This window comes from Microtus oregoni, unplaced genomic scaffold (genome assembly GCF_018167655.1).
Source record: "Microtus oregoni isolate MIOR12 unplaced genomic scaffold, Mior012 000032F_ref0000030, whole genome shotgun sequence".
NCBI classification, from domain to species: domain Eukaryota; kingdom Metazoa; phylum Chordata; class Mammalia; order Rodentia; family Cricetidae; genus Microtus; species Microtus oregoni.
In genome coordinates, this window is record NW_024543091.1 from 10311957 (window position 1) to 10332698 (window position 20742).

Sequence of the window (20742 nt, forward strand, 5' to 3'; positions counted from 1 at the left end):
CAGAAAGTAGGAGAGCTATTTGATGGTCAAAATTTACATGACTAAGCCAGACTTTATTATGTTGCAGATGCTGTTGCATTGAGGGACAGAAATGTATCAAAGTCAGTTATGAGTTCAGCCTTCTTTAGACTTAGCATCTAGCTCAGTTGTACGTGTGTGTTCCCACCCAATACGTAGCTCTTAGACACTTGAAACTCTGTGTTCACTAGGAAAGTGTAAGGTACTGAGGTTCACACCATTATGCAAATGAGACAGAAACAAAGAAATTATTTGAACTTGCCCAGGTTAGTGTGGTCTGAAATGTTGATGCCTTTCATCTAACAACCTAAATGTATGTGAGTGGGGACGAAGCCCATACTGAACTGATATATTATGTAATCTATAAAAGGTTGCAAAAGTAGGAAAAGGTCAAAACCTCAAGAGAATTCTAAACAGAATACCCTGCAGGATAAAACCAAAGTCCAAATTCAAATGTCAGTTTCCTTGATTCCAAGTCCCTATGTTTCCCTTTTGTCAGCACAGCCTTGCGTGGTGAGGATTTCCATCTATGTCATGTGAAAATCCTTCTGTCCATGTTTCTTTCTTCCCTCCCTCCCTCCCTCCCTCCCTCCCTCCCTCCCTCCCTTCCCTCCCTCCCTCCTTTTCTGTCTCTTTTGGTTTGGAATTTTGAAACATCTTAGAAAGATATTGGTCTTTGTGTTCTCTTTCTCTTTCTCTCTCTCTCTCTCTCTCTCTCTCTCTCTCTCTCTCTCTCTGTGTGTGTGTGTGTGTGTGTGTGTGAGAGAGAGAGAGAGAGAGAGAGAGAGAGAGAGAGAGAGAGAGATCATTACAATATTATCCTTTATTTCCTGTTTTTAGCTAGAGCACTGCTAAAAGTAACTTACATTTCAAGCCAGTGATGGTGTGTGTTATGGTGGGGGAGACTAACAATGTACCATCTCTTTAACAATATGCAGAAAGGTCCATTCTGGTAAAACAAGGAGCTCTGGCCCTGACTAAAGCCATCAGCAACATCAGCCCACATACATCCGTTTCATCCAGTCTCTCATTTCATCTTGCTCATCTGTTCTGATTGAACACTGGCATTTTTTGAATGGCTTGTTATCATCATCTTTATGAGTTAATGGCAAGTGAATACCCTGAGGATACCACTCATGAATACAAAGTCTCTTTTATTCTACCTAGGAGACATATAATGCTGCCGAATAATAATAACCCACCAGAGATTAGAATTTAAGATTTGATTCCACTCAATGTATTTATTATCTGAAGGCGAATGATAGGAAAGGGAGGATAGAACAAGGAAACGATTTAGAGAAAGTGGCAGATACCGACTGCCTATTACCCATCTGGTGCAGAGCCTTTTAATCAGATACACTTTCAATTTATGGACTCTCAGTAAGCGAGCAAAATTATACTGCAATTCAAATTATCCATCACCATTAGAAATGGTTAGGACAGTGTTGGGGCATTATAGTCATTGTGTTTCTAGACTCATGGGTAGGAAGTAGGCCCCGTGCTCCATTTTAGAGGTAATTTATTATCATGGATAACCCTAAATTTTTGAAAAGTAGCAAATAAATACCTAATTGACAAGGCTTATGGGATAGAGAAGAGTGAAGTTAACATTTGTAAGTTAGATGATGTGTTGATTAATTATGTACAGTTGTGGGTGGTAACTTATTTTTCTCAAAGAATGAATCCTCCATGTTATAATCAATCAAGAGATAGGAAGGCCTGAGCCTATACCACTGGATTTGATAGGCAAAAGATGATGAGAGAGTGACTGACAAATAAACGAGATTTTGCCCCAATATTTGCCTTTCACCTGCCTGTATCATTTTCCACACTAATGGCGTAAAGTGTCAGTTCTTTATGCTTTCTTGTTGATGTTGTCCCTAATTCTACCAGGAAAAAAAGGACATGGTTCTGTGTGTTCTTTTGCATTCCTCTACAATAAAAAAAAATAGGGGATAATTCTCATGGTTTGTTTCCATGACAACACTGGATGGTCCTTAAGTACAAGGAACAGGTTTCATTCATCTATATATCCTCAGCTGGAGCACCGTACCTGACATATATTTGGGGTTCTGTTTCTTTTTTTTAATATTTATTTATTTATTATGTATACAATATTCTGTCTGTGTGTATGCGTGCAGGCCAGAAGAGGGCATCAGACCTCATTACAGATGGTTGTGAGCCACCATGTGGTTGCTGGGAATTGAACTCAGGACCTTTGTAAGAGCAGGCAATGCTCTTAACCTCTGAGACATTTCTCCAGCCCTGGGGTTCTGTTTCTTGGGATGAGATGTGAGCTAACAGTTTATTATGTCACTTACTAGTGTATTCTAATCTGCAGCTATTCTGAAACCATTGGGTTAAGATTTCTGGGATGAGATTGAATTTCTAATTGAAAAGACTTTAAGCATCTAGAAGTACCGATGAAGTATGTTTTCAACAATACCATCATCATTCCAGTGATAATTCTGCAGGCTCAAAGCTGTTTGATGTAGACATTAAAGCCAACGAGAAGTCAGGGATTGTTGACACTGTGCTAAGAAGGATTGTTCATGCATGGGAATTTGATGATTCCATTCATGTATTTTTGTATGTATGTTTCAAAAAAGGCTTATTAATTGAAAGAAGATATTTTATTTCATTTTAAGTCATTTTAATGAACTTTATCTAGAGATTTCAGTTTTTAATATTCTCAGTCTCTAGACTTTAGTATACATTAACTTTTTATTAGCCTTTGTGATGATTAAATAAAATCATAGGCTCAGAAATTGGAGTTCAATCTGAAGATGCAAAAAGCAAAACAGCCAGCTACTGGCTCTTACCTTGACCTCAGTCTGAGAAAGGGATTGCATGTGAGCTGTCTCACCCCGTCTTATATTCCTCTCCAAGGCCAAGATTAAAGGCATGCACCACTGGTATTAAAGACATGCACAACATGATTTCTATGGCAACTAGTGTGGCTACTGGGATTAAGCGTGCGTGTTACCATAACCTGGTCTATGAGGCTGATCAGTGGGACTGTTTTGCTTTCATATCTAGGCAGTCTTTATTAAAATACAGTTGAAATGCTGCTACATTTCCCCTTTTTGTCTAAAAAAAAAGAAAAGGTTGTAGCTAATATAAGAAAACTTTATAGAATAAGTACAATGACCATATAAAATATATACAGGCAATAAATACATCAACAAAGTCTAGTCCATTTGCATTTGACAAATTCAGAGAAAATATTTCAAATCCTTTTTTGGTGAGTCCAAAATCTTATACCTAATTAACTTTCTATCATTAATTGCTTATGTGTCTGGTAAACTATAACTATAGCTATCTAATATTCAACTCACTCAGAGACCTAAGAAGGAAATAATATTAATTGAGTAAGCAGGAAGTGCAAACAAGCAAATTCCAAAAAAAAACAGTGAGTAATGACAGAAACAACTGGCTGCCTGGACAGTCATCCAAAGTTCCTCTGCAATTTGGGGACACCCATCTTTGGCCTAATGGCCTGGCATATCCAACAGACTTTTCTGTAAAGCAGGATATTTTGTTCCTGCTTATCTACTTAAGACATCAAATGGTCTGATGTGGGAATTCCTTAAAGGCCAGTAGCCCTTAAGTTACCTGCCCACTTGGGCATGGCCTCTTATACTATTTATGCTGATGTAAAGCATGTGTTCAGCCTCTCTCTTCTGGCTGCAGAATTTGGTTGCTGTTTCCCATTCCAACGAAGCATTGTGATCTGTGAGTCTAGGCCTAAATAAATAACCCTCTATTATACTCAATTCTGAGCTAGTGTGGGATTTCTTTTAAGCATCCTTCTTCATCTGATGCCCCATGTGGATTCAGACTCCACACTTAGTGGGTGAACAGCCTAAAGGCTTAACCAGTTCATAGCCTAGAAGGTCTCCCAACAATACCCACCTTGCTTGCTTTTACCTAAGTGGATTTTTTTTTTGTAAAACCCCCACCACAGTGGAACTAACTTCATGTGGCGACTTGGAAATTTCCCAAGCTCGTGAATATCCTCTTCCCCATTGCTGTGTTCCTTGTCATGTGGCAACTTGTACAGCTTCCAGTTTGTGCTCCCTGCCCTTGAGTTCTCTGATTCTTGCTCTGTGCATGGAATTGATTTAATTGCTTTTAATTTGTCAAGCAAAGCATATTTCTCAGTATTTAACCAGTACCAAGGCAGGAAACTAAAATGGCTCAGGACCGTTTGTGTTGACACAGGTTGCATCACTGCTAGTGGCATTCTTAACCTCACCTGTTAGAGAATAAAAATTATTACACCTAAAACAATTTACCAAATCTCAGAACAGGTAATTAATAGATTAATAAACTTGAAAGCTATATAATGCCAGATTACATTGACATTGAAACTTTAGTAACTTTTTGTGCTAATACTATGGATTATATTCTGCAAGGATTATATGAGTATGGTGATACATCCATTTATGGGATATTGGGACTCAATTTTTTCTTCACTATATATTATAATGGTTTGATAACAGAACTAAGAATTAGGCAATTTTAGAAATGATACAACACTTACAGATTAATAATGAACAGTTAGTTGGCAAGATTAATAACAACAAAAATCAAAAGTTACCTGAAAAAATTAGTACTATTGAAAAGGGTAACATTAATTTGACAGACAAAATTGAATCTATGCCTAAGGGTACTGAGAAATAATCTGAAAAAATTTATACTGTTGAATTTGACAATCAAAATTTGTTAAAAAATTATGATAGGTTAGCAGATAGATTATCTCTCCGGCATGGAATCTGTACACTATCCAAATAATGTCCAAGAATGAGGTGTTAATTTAAAAGAAAAACTTCAGAACTTGGAATTACATGTGCAGAATGAGGACCAGAGGCTAGGTGCCTCAATGAAATCACTAGAAATATATACAGGTCAGGAGATTCAGGCTTTACAAAAGACAGTAGTACAAAGATTTGAAATGATTGAGGAAATTATTGGAGCTGATGAACAGGGAAAGAAGGTACAAGGACAGGATCCAACATTGCAGTAGCTGCCAGAGATGACTTACATGGGGTTTTAACTTCGTACCCTATAATCCACTCTGACAAAGCATCAAGTTCTAAAGGCCCAAAAGGATCCAAAGAAGGTAGATGGATACCTATAGAAACGAATGATCTAAAAGAAATCAAGCAAGCTGTCATAACTTATGGCTTGCATTCTGCATCTGTTAGAGAGATGGTAAAGATATGGGCTTCTAGCATTAAGGTGGCGCCACACAACTGACTTCAGTTAGCTTCAGCAGTTTTGGATGACAGGCCTCAACTGATGTTTACCTGTTATTTCAGAAAAGATGCTAAAATTTTAGAACAACAGAGAAAAACAAAAAGACATGAGACTTCCCAAGATCAAATTCTTGGTGAGGGCACTTATGCTGACCCACAGGTTCAAGCTCTTTCTAATGAACAAATCTTGTCCCTATGCCACAAAGCAGTCTTAGATGCTTGGGACAGGATTCAAGAACTAGAAAACAAATTGAATCATATACCAGTTTTAAACAGGGCCAGAGAGAACCCTTATTGACTTTTTACAAAGATTAACTAAGGCTGTACAAATAGGAGTAACAGACAAAGATGCTAGATGAGTACTTATTGAATCTCTGGCTTTTGAAAATTCCAGCTTAGAATGCAAAAAGATACTTGGGCCTTTAAAAGTTAGATAAGCACCTATGGATGAACATATCCTGCATAAAATGAACATTGAGACATTTGACTATAATACTGAATCTTAGGCAGGAGAAGCAATTTCAAAAAAATGAGGAGACATGTAATTGCCAAATGTTTTAATTGTGGTAGAATATGACATCTGAGAAGGGATTGTAGACAATGAATTCCTAGGAATAATGTCTCTTCTGGGAATGGCAAGAATGGGAGGACTCTGCCTTCAGGTATATGTAGAATATGTGGCAAAGGCCAACATTGGACCAATGAATGCAGATCAACAAAAGACAGACAAGGTAACCCAATACCACCAGGAAACCCCTTGAGGGGTCTCTTATAGGCCTCCAAGCCAAAAGTGGCCCAGTCATTACCAGTTACTGTGGAGGACATGTCTCATCAGGAAAATTAAAAAATCCAGAGCCTTCTGTAAAAGACTATACTGTTCCGGATGATGGAATAAACATGGAGGATAAATCAAAATTCTGATGAGAAATAGGAAGTGTATATTCTGGCAGACTTCTATAGGTGATCAAAGACCAAAGCTAAGAGTGTGTATAAATGGTATTGTAATTGTTAGTTTGACAGACACAGGTGCTGACATGAGTATCATTACTCCAGAATCTTGGCATCCAAATTGGCCTCTTCAAGAGGCAGATGTTCAATTATTCAAATTGGAACCATATCTCAAGTTAAACAAAGCATGAGATGGGTTGACTGCATGTGGCCAGAAGGTCAGAGAGGAAAGCTGAGGCCATATATGGCTAATATTGCAGTGAATTTATGGGGTCATGACCTGCTACAGCAATGGAATACCCAGATTAACATTCCTGCAGGCTCAAGAACTCGTGATTCTGGGAAGGATAATATAAGGCACTATACACCAAGATCACTAGCCATTCATGCTGTACAAAAACACAAAGCATCTAGCAAACCTTTAGAGATACCAAAAGCCTTATCTTTAAAATGGTTAACTGAGAAACCAATATGGGTTAAACAGTGACCTGTAACTGAAGAAAAGCTGAAGGCTTTAGAACAGCTGGTACAAGAGCAACTAGATGCTCGACATACAGAACAATCAACCAGCTGTTGCAGAGGAGCCATTTGTTTGTTCACCTGCCCAGAACTGAAATAACCACACAGAAACTATATTAATTAAAACACTGCTTGGCCCATTACCTCTAGCTTCTTATTGGCTCTTACATTTTAATTTAACCCATCTCCATTAATCTGTGTATCGCCACGAGGCTGTGGCTTACTGGAAAAAGTTCCCAGGGTCTGTCTCTGGCAGCTCCATGTCATCTCTCCTGGACTCCACCTTCCCCCCCACCCCCAGCATTTAGTTTTATTTTCCCCACCTACCTAAGTTCTGCCCTATCAACATGTCAAGGCAGTTTCTTTATTCATTAACCAAGAAAGGCAACACACAGACATAAGGACCTCCCACGTCAACCAGTCCTTGCAATTATCCTGTATTTGTTGTTAAAAATCCTGGCAAATGGAGAATGGTGACAGATCTGAGAGTTGTCAATAAGATAATTTAACCTAGGGGCCCTCTACAATCTGGAATTCCTCTGCCTTCTCTATTACCAGACAGTAATCTTGAAACTTAACCATCATTTTAGTTCTAGAGGATCCCATAAGAAGAACATCACACCACATTGGGTGCCAAATGAAGTATGATTAAATAAAAGCTCAGGGTCAGAAATTGGGGTTTACTCTGAAGATCTGAAAAGCAAAGCAGCCAGACACTGGCTTTTACTTCAACTTCAGTCTGATATGGTGATGCTGTCTCCAACTCAGAAGTAGACTGCATTTGAGCTGTCTTGCCTCATTTTATATTCCTCTCTAGGGCTGAGATTAAGAGCATGCACCACTGGAATTAAAGGCATGCACAACCTGATTTCTATGGCAGCTAGTGTGGCTACTGGGATTAAAGATGTTATGTCATTTTGCCTACTGTGATTAAAGGTGTGTGTTACCATAATCTGGTCTGTAAGGCTGACCAGTGGGACTGTTTTATTTTCAGATTTCAGGCAGTCTTTCTTTATTAAAATGCAGTTGAAGTGCCACTGTGCTTTTGCACACTGATCTTTTGCAAGCACAGAACTTTCTGCCTGGTTCCAGCACATTTGCCTGTGCTGTTTTATTTAATCTTCAAAGATGCTCTATTAGTTTGACATTATACTTCCCACTTCGGTGTTTGAGGCTGTCAAATCTATAAGGATATCATTAACTTGATCAATGTCCCCTTGCTGGTAAGGAGAGATTGAATTCAAGGCTGAGAACCATTCTATTATGTCTCTCTAAAATAGGTTTATGAGGAATGTTGGAATTTTCATATAATTCGAAGAAAGAATTATAAAGCATTTTAGAAGAGCTTGTGTGGTATTAAAATATAATTCTTTGCAGTTGACTCTTATAAACACACTTGCTGTTTAAATATCTTAATGAGCGAGTGATGTGTCTCTGAAAACAGGTAACACCATTCGTTTCTACAGCTTTCAATATCAACAGTATGCTGAGAGCTCCCAAATCTACACTCTGGCAATGATGGAAGTTTCTCGTTAGACACCTCCATCTGGATAACCCAGCAGAAGGTTAGCCTGGGTACATGTCAAACTGAGTTCCTTTTTGCCTTAAATTGCTTTTTTCCAAGCGCCTGCCACCTACTATCTAATCATTCATGCAAGAAAACTAAACCTCACCCTAGGTAACCACCATTCTCATTCTGTCAGGTCCGAGTTACTTTAACAATCCTCAGCTCCTTACTGTGTCTCTTTATTCTAGGATCACTTCTCAAAGGAAGGTTCTCATTATCTTTCACATGCAGTACTGCAATATTTTCCCAGCCCATCTTCTAATCTCTAGTTTAACCATTACAGAACCTGCCCTTTATTTTGATGAGAAGGCAATCTATTTAAAAACAGCATTCTACCATGTAATAACACTTGAGAGGTTGAAGTAGAGGGATTGTGAGTTCCTGGACCTGAGATACATAAGCAAATTCTTATCCAAAATAAATAAATAAATAAATAAATAAAGATTTTTCTTTCCTTTTTTTGAGAGTATATTATAATTACACATGTCTTCCTATGAATTCTCCCATATGTTCCTCCTTGTTCTCTTTCAAATTCATAAGTTCTTAAAATTATGTTGCATGCATATATGTATTGGTAAATACATATATATCCATGAATATAATCTGTTTAGTATATAAAATGATTCTTATATTTATGTTTTCAGATCTGGTTATTTATTTATTGTTTAATTTTGGAATTTTAATTTAAATACTACATTTTCCCTTCCTTTTTCTCCCTCCAAAACCTCCCATATAACACTCCCCACTATTCTTTAAATACATGGGCTCTTTTTTGTTGTTATTGTACATATGTACATATTTGTATATGCACATATATTCTCAAGTAGAACTGGTTAAGCCCATGTAATGTTAGTTGTGTGTATGTTTTCAGGAAAAACTGTTTATCACTGGACAATCAATTTGTGTGATCTTCCCTGGGGAGGACCATCTGTCATGCTTCCAGCTTTATTCAGTTGCCAGTAGCTCTTTGTGTAGGGTTGAAGTTTTGTGGGCTTCTCTCTGCGGAGTTCGTCATGTTCATTGGTGTCAGCCTTATTCAGCTCAGGTTTGGCTGTCCATATTGGTAAGATTTTATGGGAATAGCTCCTGATATTACTAGGAGACATGATCTCACAGAAAACTCCCTGATTCTCTGTCTCTTGCAATCTTTCTGATAGGTTGTGGGGTTTTTTTTTTTTTTTGGAGTGCTCTCCATCTCCTGCAAAGAGAAGTTTCCTTGATGAGGGATATAAAGACAAATATTTATAGATTGAGCTTAGGTATTATGCTGGTTTAATAAATAAGGGATTGTAGATTCTTCTCCAATAACCATGATTTCACTAGCACTGAGTAATTGACTAGGTTTACAGTACTAGGCATGGTATCCTTCTTAGTGAGTGGATCTTAAGACTAATTAGAGAGCAATTGATTATTTCCAGGTTTGTGTTCAACTACAGTTTTTATAAGGTTATTTTGACATTTTTGTTCATTGACATGTTCCATAGGCATTATAACTGGGTAGCTGTTGGTTTCTTCCCGCCTTTGGAAGCTGCATGGTGCCTTCGGGCCCCATAAAAGGGCACATTCAGATCAAGGGTTTCTGTGTCATGTTCTGAAGTATATTGTATCTTCAGCAACAGGGACTTAACTTCTACATCTGGATAGCCAAGGGCAAAAACAATAGACTGTGTGTTTGGAGAGTCTCTTAGATAGCCCTGTCCAACAATTCAAAAGAGGGTTTCTCTGTCTGGTATTGAGGTATTTGTTAGGTGGTCTTTGGCTCTTGGAGGGATCACTTGCCAAGAACTGATATTTTTTATTGATTTTTTTTATTGATCTCTACATTTTTCTCTTCCCTCCCTGCCTCTCCCCTCCACCCTTCAACCTTCCCCCACCCCAAGGTCCCCATGCTCCTAATTTACTCAGGATATCTTGTCTTTTTCTACTTTCCATGTAGGTTAGATCTATGTAAGTCTCTCTTAGTGTCCTCATTGTTGTCTAAGTTCTCTGAGATTGTGGTTTGTAGGCTGGTTTTCTTTACTTTATGTTTAAAAACCACCTATGAGTGAGTACATGTGATAATTGTCTTTCTGTGTCTGGGTATTTTTAAATGACATTTTGACCTTATTCTTGTCTTGTTAGAAAGTTTTGATAATTTCCTGTCTCATGAATTCTTTCTTTTGAGGCAGAGGGATTGTATATATGAATAAAATTGTTAAAGAAAAATAGGAATATTCACAAAGATGAATTTTTGGTTACAAATAACTAAACTTCTTGCTGCTAAATAAAAAGAAAAATAAATGTTTCATAAGAATATTATAATTTATAGAACTAAAAAAAGTTGAAAGTGTATAAGTCATGATTAAGTTTGGGAGTGTTGTAGCTGAATGATCAACTCTGCTATCTATATAGTCGCTCTCCTCTGGGATTTGGGTGCCCAGAGAGAATGCCTAGTTTACCATGGGGTAGGAAACCCCTGAGACGTGGTGAAGGTAAAGACCTGAGGCTAACAGTCTCCCTAGAACATCAGGATAGAAGTAGAGTAGAAAAAGCTTCCAGGGAAACTACGTGCTGTTACATAGAACATTATAGCAAGAACAAAACAGAGCAAACTTTTTATTTTTCAAGCTCTCATTTCTTAGGACATGTATGTCGTTCAGGGTACAGTTATGTGGGCCAACCAGCTTTGCAGCTGTGCTGTGTGTTACACTTCTTTTCTTTAGTCTACAAATTGCATAGCAAACAGCCTACTTACTTTTCAACCCTCATGTGTAATATCACTTCGTGTTGTTTTTCTTATATCCACCAGAAGGGATAGACAGAACACTCTCTTCGCCCTTGTGAAAATCTTTTAAATGCCCAGCAATAAAAGTTAAGGGGGGGAGTTAACTGAAATGGGTTCTTTACGTGTTTGCTTCTTGGCTACATTGGGCTTGTCTTTAAGGATTAGTATCATTAATCTTTGTACAGCATTATGTGGCATGGTATCTGGAACATGCTTGAAATTAACCTTTTTTTATATTTATTGGGAATCAGCTCCAGGGCTCTTTGAACACTAGGCAAACACTCTACTTGATGAGCTACATCCTTAATACCCAACATTTTTTTGAGGAAAACCGAGTGACTAATATTTACCTTCTTCAAAGTATTATAATGCTTGAAGTGTTGCGTATGTTTAGTTTGAGATAGCAAACCTATTTCTTCTTTTTAAGTGCTTCTTGTGAAATGAAGTATTAATTAAACATTTTCTTAGCTCTAGAATAAATTCTACTGTTTTCTCCATTACTTCCATTCCAATATATCGAAATTCAAGTTGTGAAGTGGAACATTCCGACTCATATATGGAGCCTTACTCTGCAGAGAGCTTTCCATTGGCCTTTTCTCTTCTGTTGTTTTGTCTTTGCTACATTGTTTGCCTTTATGCGGTTCTCTTCATTTTCTATTTAATTTTGATTTTTTGGGGGGATTTGTGATTATAGAATTTGAGTGACTGCTCCATAGTCCACAAGGAAACAAAAGTTAGCAATACTGTCTATTTGGGAGATCAATCAACAAGAGTAGAATCCAGGAAGAAGGTGAAGCAAGGTTTCAGGGAATATCTTCTTTCCAGGCTCAGAAGATGTCATATTGGTCTATTAGAAGTTTCTGTGTTGAAGACCTAGCTTATCTAAATATACAGTTTCACAAAACAAAATGTCATATGCATTGTGCTGCTGCATACATGGGGGAAGAAGAGGTTGAAAAAAAACAAAACAAAAGGAAAGTGGTACCCAAAGTATCCATGCAACTGTAATGAGATATGAGGAGGCTATAAATAAAACTGCTAAAAGCTCAGTTCTCAGCCAGTATCCTGAATTGTACTACATGATCCTCTTTTGCATCTTAGGGGGGTCTATGAAGTTTTTAATGTTTTCTATTTTCATCAGCATTTTATAATTAGATATTAAATCTGTATTAATGGTCATAATTCTGCAGGAGAATATCCTTTCATCCCCTGAACATTTTTATAACACAACCAATCATTGAAACCTCACTATTCTTTCCTAATGCTCTACCTGTGCCACCTGCCTCCATCATATTCTCTCTTCCTCAAAGACCACTAGCTTGGAAAAAGATATGTAACATGTCTTTTCTGATGTCTTGGATGGAGGCCTGGCTTCAGACAAGATTCTTAGACAGAGAACAGATGGAGCAAAGAGATGTTCTCTAGGCCTCAATGTTTAGTTGATGAGTCTCTGTGTGAGGAAAGATCCCTTCACTTGCAAGTCTCTAGATGTCTTTCCGATCCAAAAAGTCCTCATCAACTCAGGAGCCATGCTGTGTCTCTTGTCAAGATAAAGGTGAAGCCCAGAATGCTGAAGTGAGCTCACATTTCCTATCTTCCCTTACTGAAAACACTTCCAATCAGTTGATTACCAATACTGATAGAATGTAAGCCATGTAGGTCTGCTATTTTATCAGATCCACTTTTCTGTTCTATCACTCTGTCTGTCTCAAAACACTTTGTACCACATCAAAAAAAAAAACCCCATCAATTCCTGACACAGACACAGATAAGGACAGGTGGTTTTCCTTGCATATCCATGGCATTTCATCAGTCACTTTCACGATGAGGAAAATTGTTGGAGGTCTATTTGCTGGAACTTCACAGATGCCCAAAGTGAAAATATGCATGTTTCAGATTCTTTCTACTCTAGGATGCATAGTACTGTCTCTATCCACTGTCCACTAAACAAAGGCAGCAGGCTCTCCACAGCCAGGACAATGATAATGTTCCCAGACATTCCCTAACTCCTACAGATGAAATCACCCTCTGCTGACAACTACTAGCTTAAGGGAATCAAACTATAGTCGAACATGTATTTCTGAAAAATCTTCTTAACATTGGTCTAGGTAAACATTTAACAGCATATTCTATGTTTTATTCATATATTATATATATGAGGCATGAATGTAGAATGGAGACAGTCTGGGGAAATGAAAGTGACCAATGAAAAGGGGAAAGGAGAAAACACAGGGTACCAGTATCAAGAAATCTGGTATGGTGTAAACTAACAGTCTTCATGGCCTATTTTGACCCCACCCATTTTCAAGCATATTTTACAGATTACTCCTGCTGTCTGGGCCAAGACCAACCTACAGAGCATTCTCCAGATAATACCATCACCTAGAGAATAAGGATAATCAAGGCACATGATATTCATATATGCAATTGTCATAATGAAACCCATTAATGTTGTAGAGAGCGGGCTACTTTTTTTGTCCCGGCTGCCCGGCTAGCTTACACCTGAAATAACCACATAGAAACTGTATTAATTAAAACACTGCTTGGCCATTAGCTCTAACCTGTGCATATAACTCTTACATATTAGTTTAACCTATCTCCATTAATCTGTGTATCGCCACATGACAGTGGCTTACCGGAGATTCTAACTGGTGGCCATCTCTGGGGCAGAATCCATGGCTTCTCTCTGACTCTGCACTTCTTCGCAGCATTCAGTTCTGTCTTCTCTGTCTACCTAAGTTCTGCCCTATCAGGCCCAAAGCAGTTTCTTTATTCATTAACCAATGAAAGCAACACATCAACAGAAGAACCTCCTATACCACATTAAAAAAATTTATGGATTAAATATTGAGGGAGAATTTAATTCTTTGTTAAAAGGAAAATAAATAGGAAAGACACGAATAAATATTTCTTGAAAGAATACAAATAAATGACCAATAAATACAGAAAACATGGTTAAAGTTATTAATTATTATGTAAATAAAAGATAAAATCATGAGTGGTTGTGGAAGTTTGATGTAATTGGCTCCTATAATCTCATAAAAATGAACACTTATAGGAGGTATGGATATGTTGGAAATGTATAGTCTTGTTGGAGGAAGCATGCCACTGTGGAGGCTGGCTTTGAGGGTTCCAATGCTCAAGATACTACCCAGTTTCTCAGTTGATTGTCTATTGCTTGCAAGATGTAGGACTCTCAGCTATTTCTCCAGTACCACATCTGCCTGCCTGATGCCATGCTTCCTGGCATGATGATAATGGACTGTAGCTCTGAAACTCTAAGGGAGCCACCCCAACTAAATATTTTCTTCATAAGAGTTGCCACGGTCATGATGTCTTTTCACAGCGGTAGAAACCCTAACTAAGACAGAAGTTGGTACCAGGGACAAGGGTATTGCTGTGGTAGACCTGATCATGTTTTTTTTGGAGAAACATGGACTTTGGGATTGTGTATTATAAAAGCAGTTGAACATTTTAAGTGCTGCTTAATGGACCATACTAGTAGGACTTGGCAAACAGTGGTTTTGAGTGTGATTTGATGAACTGTGGGGTGCTCACTCAAGAAGTTTCAGAGGAAAAAAGTTTTAGTATACTACTGAGAGATTGTTATTGTAATATTTTGGTGAAGAAAGTGGCTGCTTTTTGCTCTTTCCAAAGAGCCTGCCTGAGAGTTTTAGGTTAATTCTATTAGAAGAAGAAATCTCAAAACAGCCTAGCATAGACTTTGTCATGTGGTTACTAGTGTGCATGCTTAAAACATTTATAATAAGGAATAAGCTGAGTAGGGCAAATTACAAAATGTAAATTTTGAGGAAAAAAAATAACACCAGGAAGTGGAATGGAGCTAAATTCTGTGTTCAAGGAGATAAATGGATTAAGAACTAGAATAAAGAGAGGGGTAAGATCAGGGCAAGCTCCCACCTGACTAAGTTTCCAACTCGAGGAAAAACTAAAGAAAAGCAAAGAATCATGGGTGGTGGGGAGCACCTTTTTTTCCCAGCACTGAGAATGCAGAAGCTGGAAGGTCTCTGAGTCTGAGGCCAGCCTCATCTAGAGATCCAATTTTAGGACAGCCAAGCTTGGCAGTGAAGGACAAAATGTTGGTGAAGATATAATTGAATAGGGGCCATACTCCAACCTTATTAAGCAGCAGAACTTGGTAGTTTCGGTCACGTGGTTCTGGTTGAGAGCTAAAAATAGTGAAAGAAGTGTGTTGCAGTCAACAAAACTAAATGGAGTTGGAGATCTAAAGAGTGTTTCGACATCATTTATCAAGATTCAGAGTTTGGAGTTTCCCCAGCTAATTTTTGGTTTGCTTTGTTCCAATATTTTCTCACTATGCTCCCTTTTATATGTTTGGAATTGTAATGTATATACTGTGCCATTATATGCTGGAAGTATGTGATCTGTATTTTGTTTTTGATTATAGTTAAGAGATTGCATCAATCACAGAAAAGACTTTGAATGCTAGGCTTTTAAACATAGTTGATACTGTAGATTATGGAGACTTTTGAAGTTGGACTAAATGTGTTTTGAATTATGATATTGTTAGAAGATTATATGGGCCAGGGAGTAGAATGTGGCAGTTTGAATGCCATAATCTCATAGAGAGTGGCACTATTAGGAGGTATGGCTTTGATGGAGTATGTATGGCCTTTTTGGAGAAAGTGAGTCACTTTGGGGTAGGCTTTGAAGTTTCCGATGCTTAGGATACTGCACAGTATCTCAGTTGATTTTCTACTGTTTTTAAGATGTTTGATTCTCAGCTGATTCTCCACTACCACATTGTCTTGCCTGCCACATGCTCCCTACCATGATGATAATGGACTGAACCTCTGAAACTTTAAGCGAGCCATCCCAATTCAACATTTTATTTTAAAGAGTTGCTATGGTCATGGTGTCTTTTCACAGCAATAGAAATCCTAATTAAGGCCGTGATCAACTCATATCTGCTAGGATGGTTACAATCAAAAGAAAAAAATTAGCAAATATTCATGTTGATATGGAGAAAAGGGAAATTTTATGCTGTTGGTAGTAATGCAAACAAAATGGAGAAAAACAATACAGAGATCCTTCAACAAAAAAATAAAGCATAACTATTAGATTATCTGCCTTGAGGTGTGTGTGTGTGTGTGTGTGTGTGTGTGTGTGTGTGTGTAGTATGTATACAAAGATTGTGGGTATATTCACAAAAGAAATAAAATTGGTATGCTGAAGAGATACCAATATTTAGAATTAGCAAGTGTAAAAATGAGGAACATTGAGAGAATTAATTCCTCACTCCAAACTTCTGTTCTGTGGTAAAAGTAGTAGTTGCATAGTTGTCTTCTTCTTCTTCTTTTTTTTTTTTTGAGGCATGTTCTCATATGTCCCAGATTATGTAGCTCGTGATGGTCTTGAACTCCTGATGCAAGAGCCTCATCTCCTGAGTTCTGAGTATCACCACCAAACCTGGGTGATTGGTTCTAGTGATAGTACCAAGGAGCTCAACATGGTAGGAAAGTTTGGTGACTCAGCACAAGGCAAAAGGTAGAACCACCAGCTACTGGTCAGGAAGTAGGATGGGGGATAAACCAGTGATACCAAGATGGTGAAGAATTTTTTAAACATATGGGAAGAATTACACTTGTTTTTACCCAGACAGTTGACTACTTAAAGGAAGTGACATACTGAGGGAGAGGATGAGGAGAATAAAAGGCAGAGCAAGGTCTGGAAATATTCAGGTGAAGGGGCTAAGCTATGAAATAGCCACAGAGAAGAAGAACCCTTGTTTTATAAAGAAATATTTGAGAGATATATAAATAAATAGTGATTCCCAAGCCCTAGAACCAGTAAATTGCTTGGGGACGCAAGTCTACATTTCTGCCTGCTAAGGGAGATCCTTTACAACAGTCTACACGGCCACTCTTGCTGAATCATTACCTGCTGGTTATTTATCCCACATCCAAAGGCAGTTACTGTAGTTAATGAATAAATAAAGCCTGGCAAGATCTGTTGTAAACACATAACTTCACAGAATACCAGACATCTCAACCTCTGAGTGTCCCCTACAGCTCCATCACCCACAGTTGCTTAGCAGGCAGACCTGACATTTCTTGGCTGCAAATGCGTCTCAGAATGTGCAGTTTCTCACTGATGCTAGGTAGAGGGGAGAAGTAAGGTCAAACTCAGAGTACTCTTGCTGAATAGGGCTTTGGCAAGCCTAAAATCTTAAAGTGCTTGTGGTGGGTAAACGAGGTGCAGATGGGAAATGAAGCCAATGCATGAGTGTATAATTCACTGGAGCTGCTTTCAATGGGATACATTTTAGCAAGCGACACTGGGAGAGCTTGGATTTAGTCACTATTTAGTCACATTTAGTAGTTAAAATGAATAATTGTATTGTTGACTTTTCTGCACGTCGCTATACTTTGGGACATGCATATACTAGAGGTTTTCTTAGATTTAGACACCTAGAATTTCTGAGGGACAAGTAATATCCCATGTAGCATTTATACTTAAGATTTTAGACGGATTGCTTTTTTGATGGTCATACTTTGTAACATTGTATAAAATATACATTTTTGACTTTAGATAAATTATAATAGTCTATTTCTAACACTTATATTATCTTGTGCAAACACTGAAAGTTTTTATTAATGTTTAACCATAAGAAGCTCAAGTAAGGAATCAGTCTCAAGGTCCAGGCTGAGGTTTTCTGATGATTAGAGATCAGACTTCAAGGGAAAAAAATCCCCAAGATTGGAAGCAGAGATAGCAGAAAGTGGAAGCTGAACCTTCGTCCAGAGAATGTGGACCGAATATAAGATCTTAATCTTCTCTTATCTGGTGGCAGACCTCTATGGCGAGACACATTCTTTATCGCAAAGAGAAGTGGATCCAGGACCGTATTTCCCTAGAAATCACACCATTTCCAAAGGTGCTCGACACAAAAGGGCCATTTTCCGAGGGCAATACTGTAGACTCTTCGGCTGTTGTGAAGACAGAGACGATACCTGTGTCACTCCGTTCTATGAAGTCAATGCATTGTGTTACTGTGACAGCTTTTGTGAAAGGGAAAACCCTGATTGCTGTCCTGATTACAAGTCATTTTGCCGTGAAGAAAAAGAATGGCTTCCTCTCAAACAGCCTTCAGATCCAGAAGGTAGGTTTTGGGAATGTGTTTGAACATTTTCCTAGTCATCAGGTCTGATAGTTTTATCTATCTTTTTTCTCCTCTCCTCTCCTCTCCTCTCCTCTCCTCTCCTCTCCTCTCCTCTCCTCTCCTCTCCTCTCCTCTTTTCTCCTTTCCTCTCCTTTCCTCTCTTTTCTCTTCCTCTTCATTCTGTCCTTCAGTGGAATGAAAATGATTATTTCAACAATTTTTGTTGGCTTTTTAAAGTTTCTTTGGTTCAAATACAGGGCTTCTGTACCGTACTGACACCACTGGGAAAGCTCAGGTCTGAGTGTAGTAAGTATGGATTTGGATTCTATTTTGAAATTTCTTTCAACATACATGCTGTTTAAAACTTTCAGTTATGTACTCATTGTGACTCTCAAGCATTTGAGTGTAGATTTTATAGAGAATTTTGTGAAATTTACAAAGCTGATCATTAGACATTCTCCCCATGTAACATTTTAGTTATGTTTTGTCAGGCTCATGAACCTGTGGCATTAGAGGACATGGTATCAGCAATTACATTAAAACAAATTAAAGCAAAATAGAACTAGGTACTATCCTTACCTAGGGATAATAAATTCTTCAAGTATGTTTTTATCTTGTTTCACCACTTTGGAAATTTTAAGTCTACTGGAGAGAGGGGTGTGAATGTGATTCAGTTGGTAGAATGCTCACTTAGCTTGTATGATGTGTTGGGTTTGATCACATGCACCATACAAGTGAACATTGGTAGCACACTTCTGTTAGCCTAGCTCTCTAGAGGTAGAGAAAGGATGATGACATGTGCAAGGTGACCCTCAGCTACACAGTGAGACTGAGGAGAGACTGAGTTGCATGAAAGCCTATCTTTATTTTATTTTTATTTTCTAGTTTTCCAAGACAGTGTTTCTCTGTAGCTTTGGGGCCTGTCCTGGAACTAGTTCTTGTAGACCAGGCTGGTCTCGAACTCACAGAGATCCACCTGCCTTTGTCTCCTGAGTGCTGGGATTAAAGGCTTGTGCTACCTCCAACAGGCTATGAGAGCCTGTCTAAAATAATAATCATTAAAGAGAAAAGAGGGTCACATAGACTAGTCTTGTGAGTGTCTAAGACCCAGATAGTAAATAGAAATGATGTGTGGAAAGGTAAGTAGAATATTAGTATCTGCTACCCATATGTAATTATACGAGAATGGATATTAATTTTTAGAAGTTACTATAACAAAACCCTGTGGACAAATGTACCCTATACACTTCCCTAGATGAAGATCTCATGGCACCAGATCTCTTCATCAGAAGTCTTTGCTTAATCAGAGCTTTGTCACACAATTATAAATGGGTCTAGAACTTGGAGTCTCTAAACGACTAGAACTTATAGTTAGAAGGAACTTTAAGACCCTAATTCAATATGGAGGTGGTATTGATGGCTCTTATTTTCATATTAAGTTCACATTGTTTGTAAGTTTTAAAAATGTTCCTTTCAAAATATATTTATCATTTCAAATTGTCCACAGAATTGCCATTTAGTCCAGGTTTTAACTTTACCACCAGACTTCTCAGTAAATGTTTATTTTACAAAGTGGCAGATACTCTACTGTGCTTGAGACGTCTAGTCTTCCTTCAATAATTCATCACGTATCACTGTTGTGCCAGGCAATGTGAAAGGTCTTATTGTTATAACATTAGTCAAATTGGATGGGAAGGGAAAAATGTAGGAAATTTACTGAGAGGCTGTAAATAGTGATGTATTCTTTTGAGAAAAGAACGCTTCTATGGACTGAGGAAATAGCTTCAATAATGAAAGCACTTGCCTTGAAAGCCCTAACTCCTGTGTTAGACATCTAGAAGCCACATAGAAAACTAGGAATGGTGGTATGTGTTTATGGTTTCTTGACCAGAAAGGCAGGGGTAGGAAGATGTCGGGGTTCAGTGGCCAGCTGGTCAATTGTACATGTTCCACAACAGAGACAGACCCTATCTTAAAAGTAAGATGATAGTTCCCGAGGCATGACATTGAGGTTAAACTCTGATCTACACACACACAAATATGCCCATGCCTAAGAACACACACACAAATTGAGAGAATCTTAATATGAAGAATACTAATATATTAATAATAGAATATGTGAGAATATTCATATGTAGCCAGCTATATGCCTTCTGTCTCACTGGATGATGACCAAGCACAAACATTCAAGCTGCCACATAATAAAGAAGGGGTTGAATTGGAGAACAGTTTCCACAAGAATGTTACAGATCTGAGCGTGAAGACCATATCACTGTTTAACAACTGGAAGGAAGCCATTGTTTTTAGTCATGATGAGGGAAAGGTGGGGGACAGGAGATCAGTTTGAGAGGTGACTATAAGTTATTGTATGTCAGATCATTTAGGTCATGTTGGGCATTTGGAATCACATTTGTTTACTAAAATTTATCAAGAGATGCTACTTTGGAATGGGTATGAAGTGTCTCAGAAGTGTAACTATGTAATCAAAGAGCTTCCCATTCTCAGAGGACTCTCACACTCA

General features: G+C 38.1%; 1 protein-coding gene across 1 annotated transcript in view; it reads left to right on the forward strand.

Moving 5' to 3' along the window:
• Positions 1 to 17866: 17866 nt before the first annotated feature.
• The window catches only part of Tinag (tubulointerstitial nephritis antigen), an 83757-nt gene continuing 80881 nt past the window's right edge, over positions 17867 to 20742 (forward strand). The window contains exon 1 of the mRNA XM_041679826.1: positions 17867 to 18221. Within this exon, the coding sequence (XP_041535760.1) occupies positions 17867 to 18221 (355 nt within the window). The remainder of the gene's footprint in view (positions 18222 to 20742) is intronic.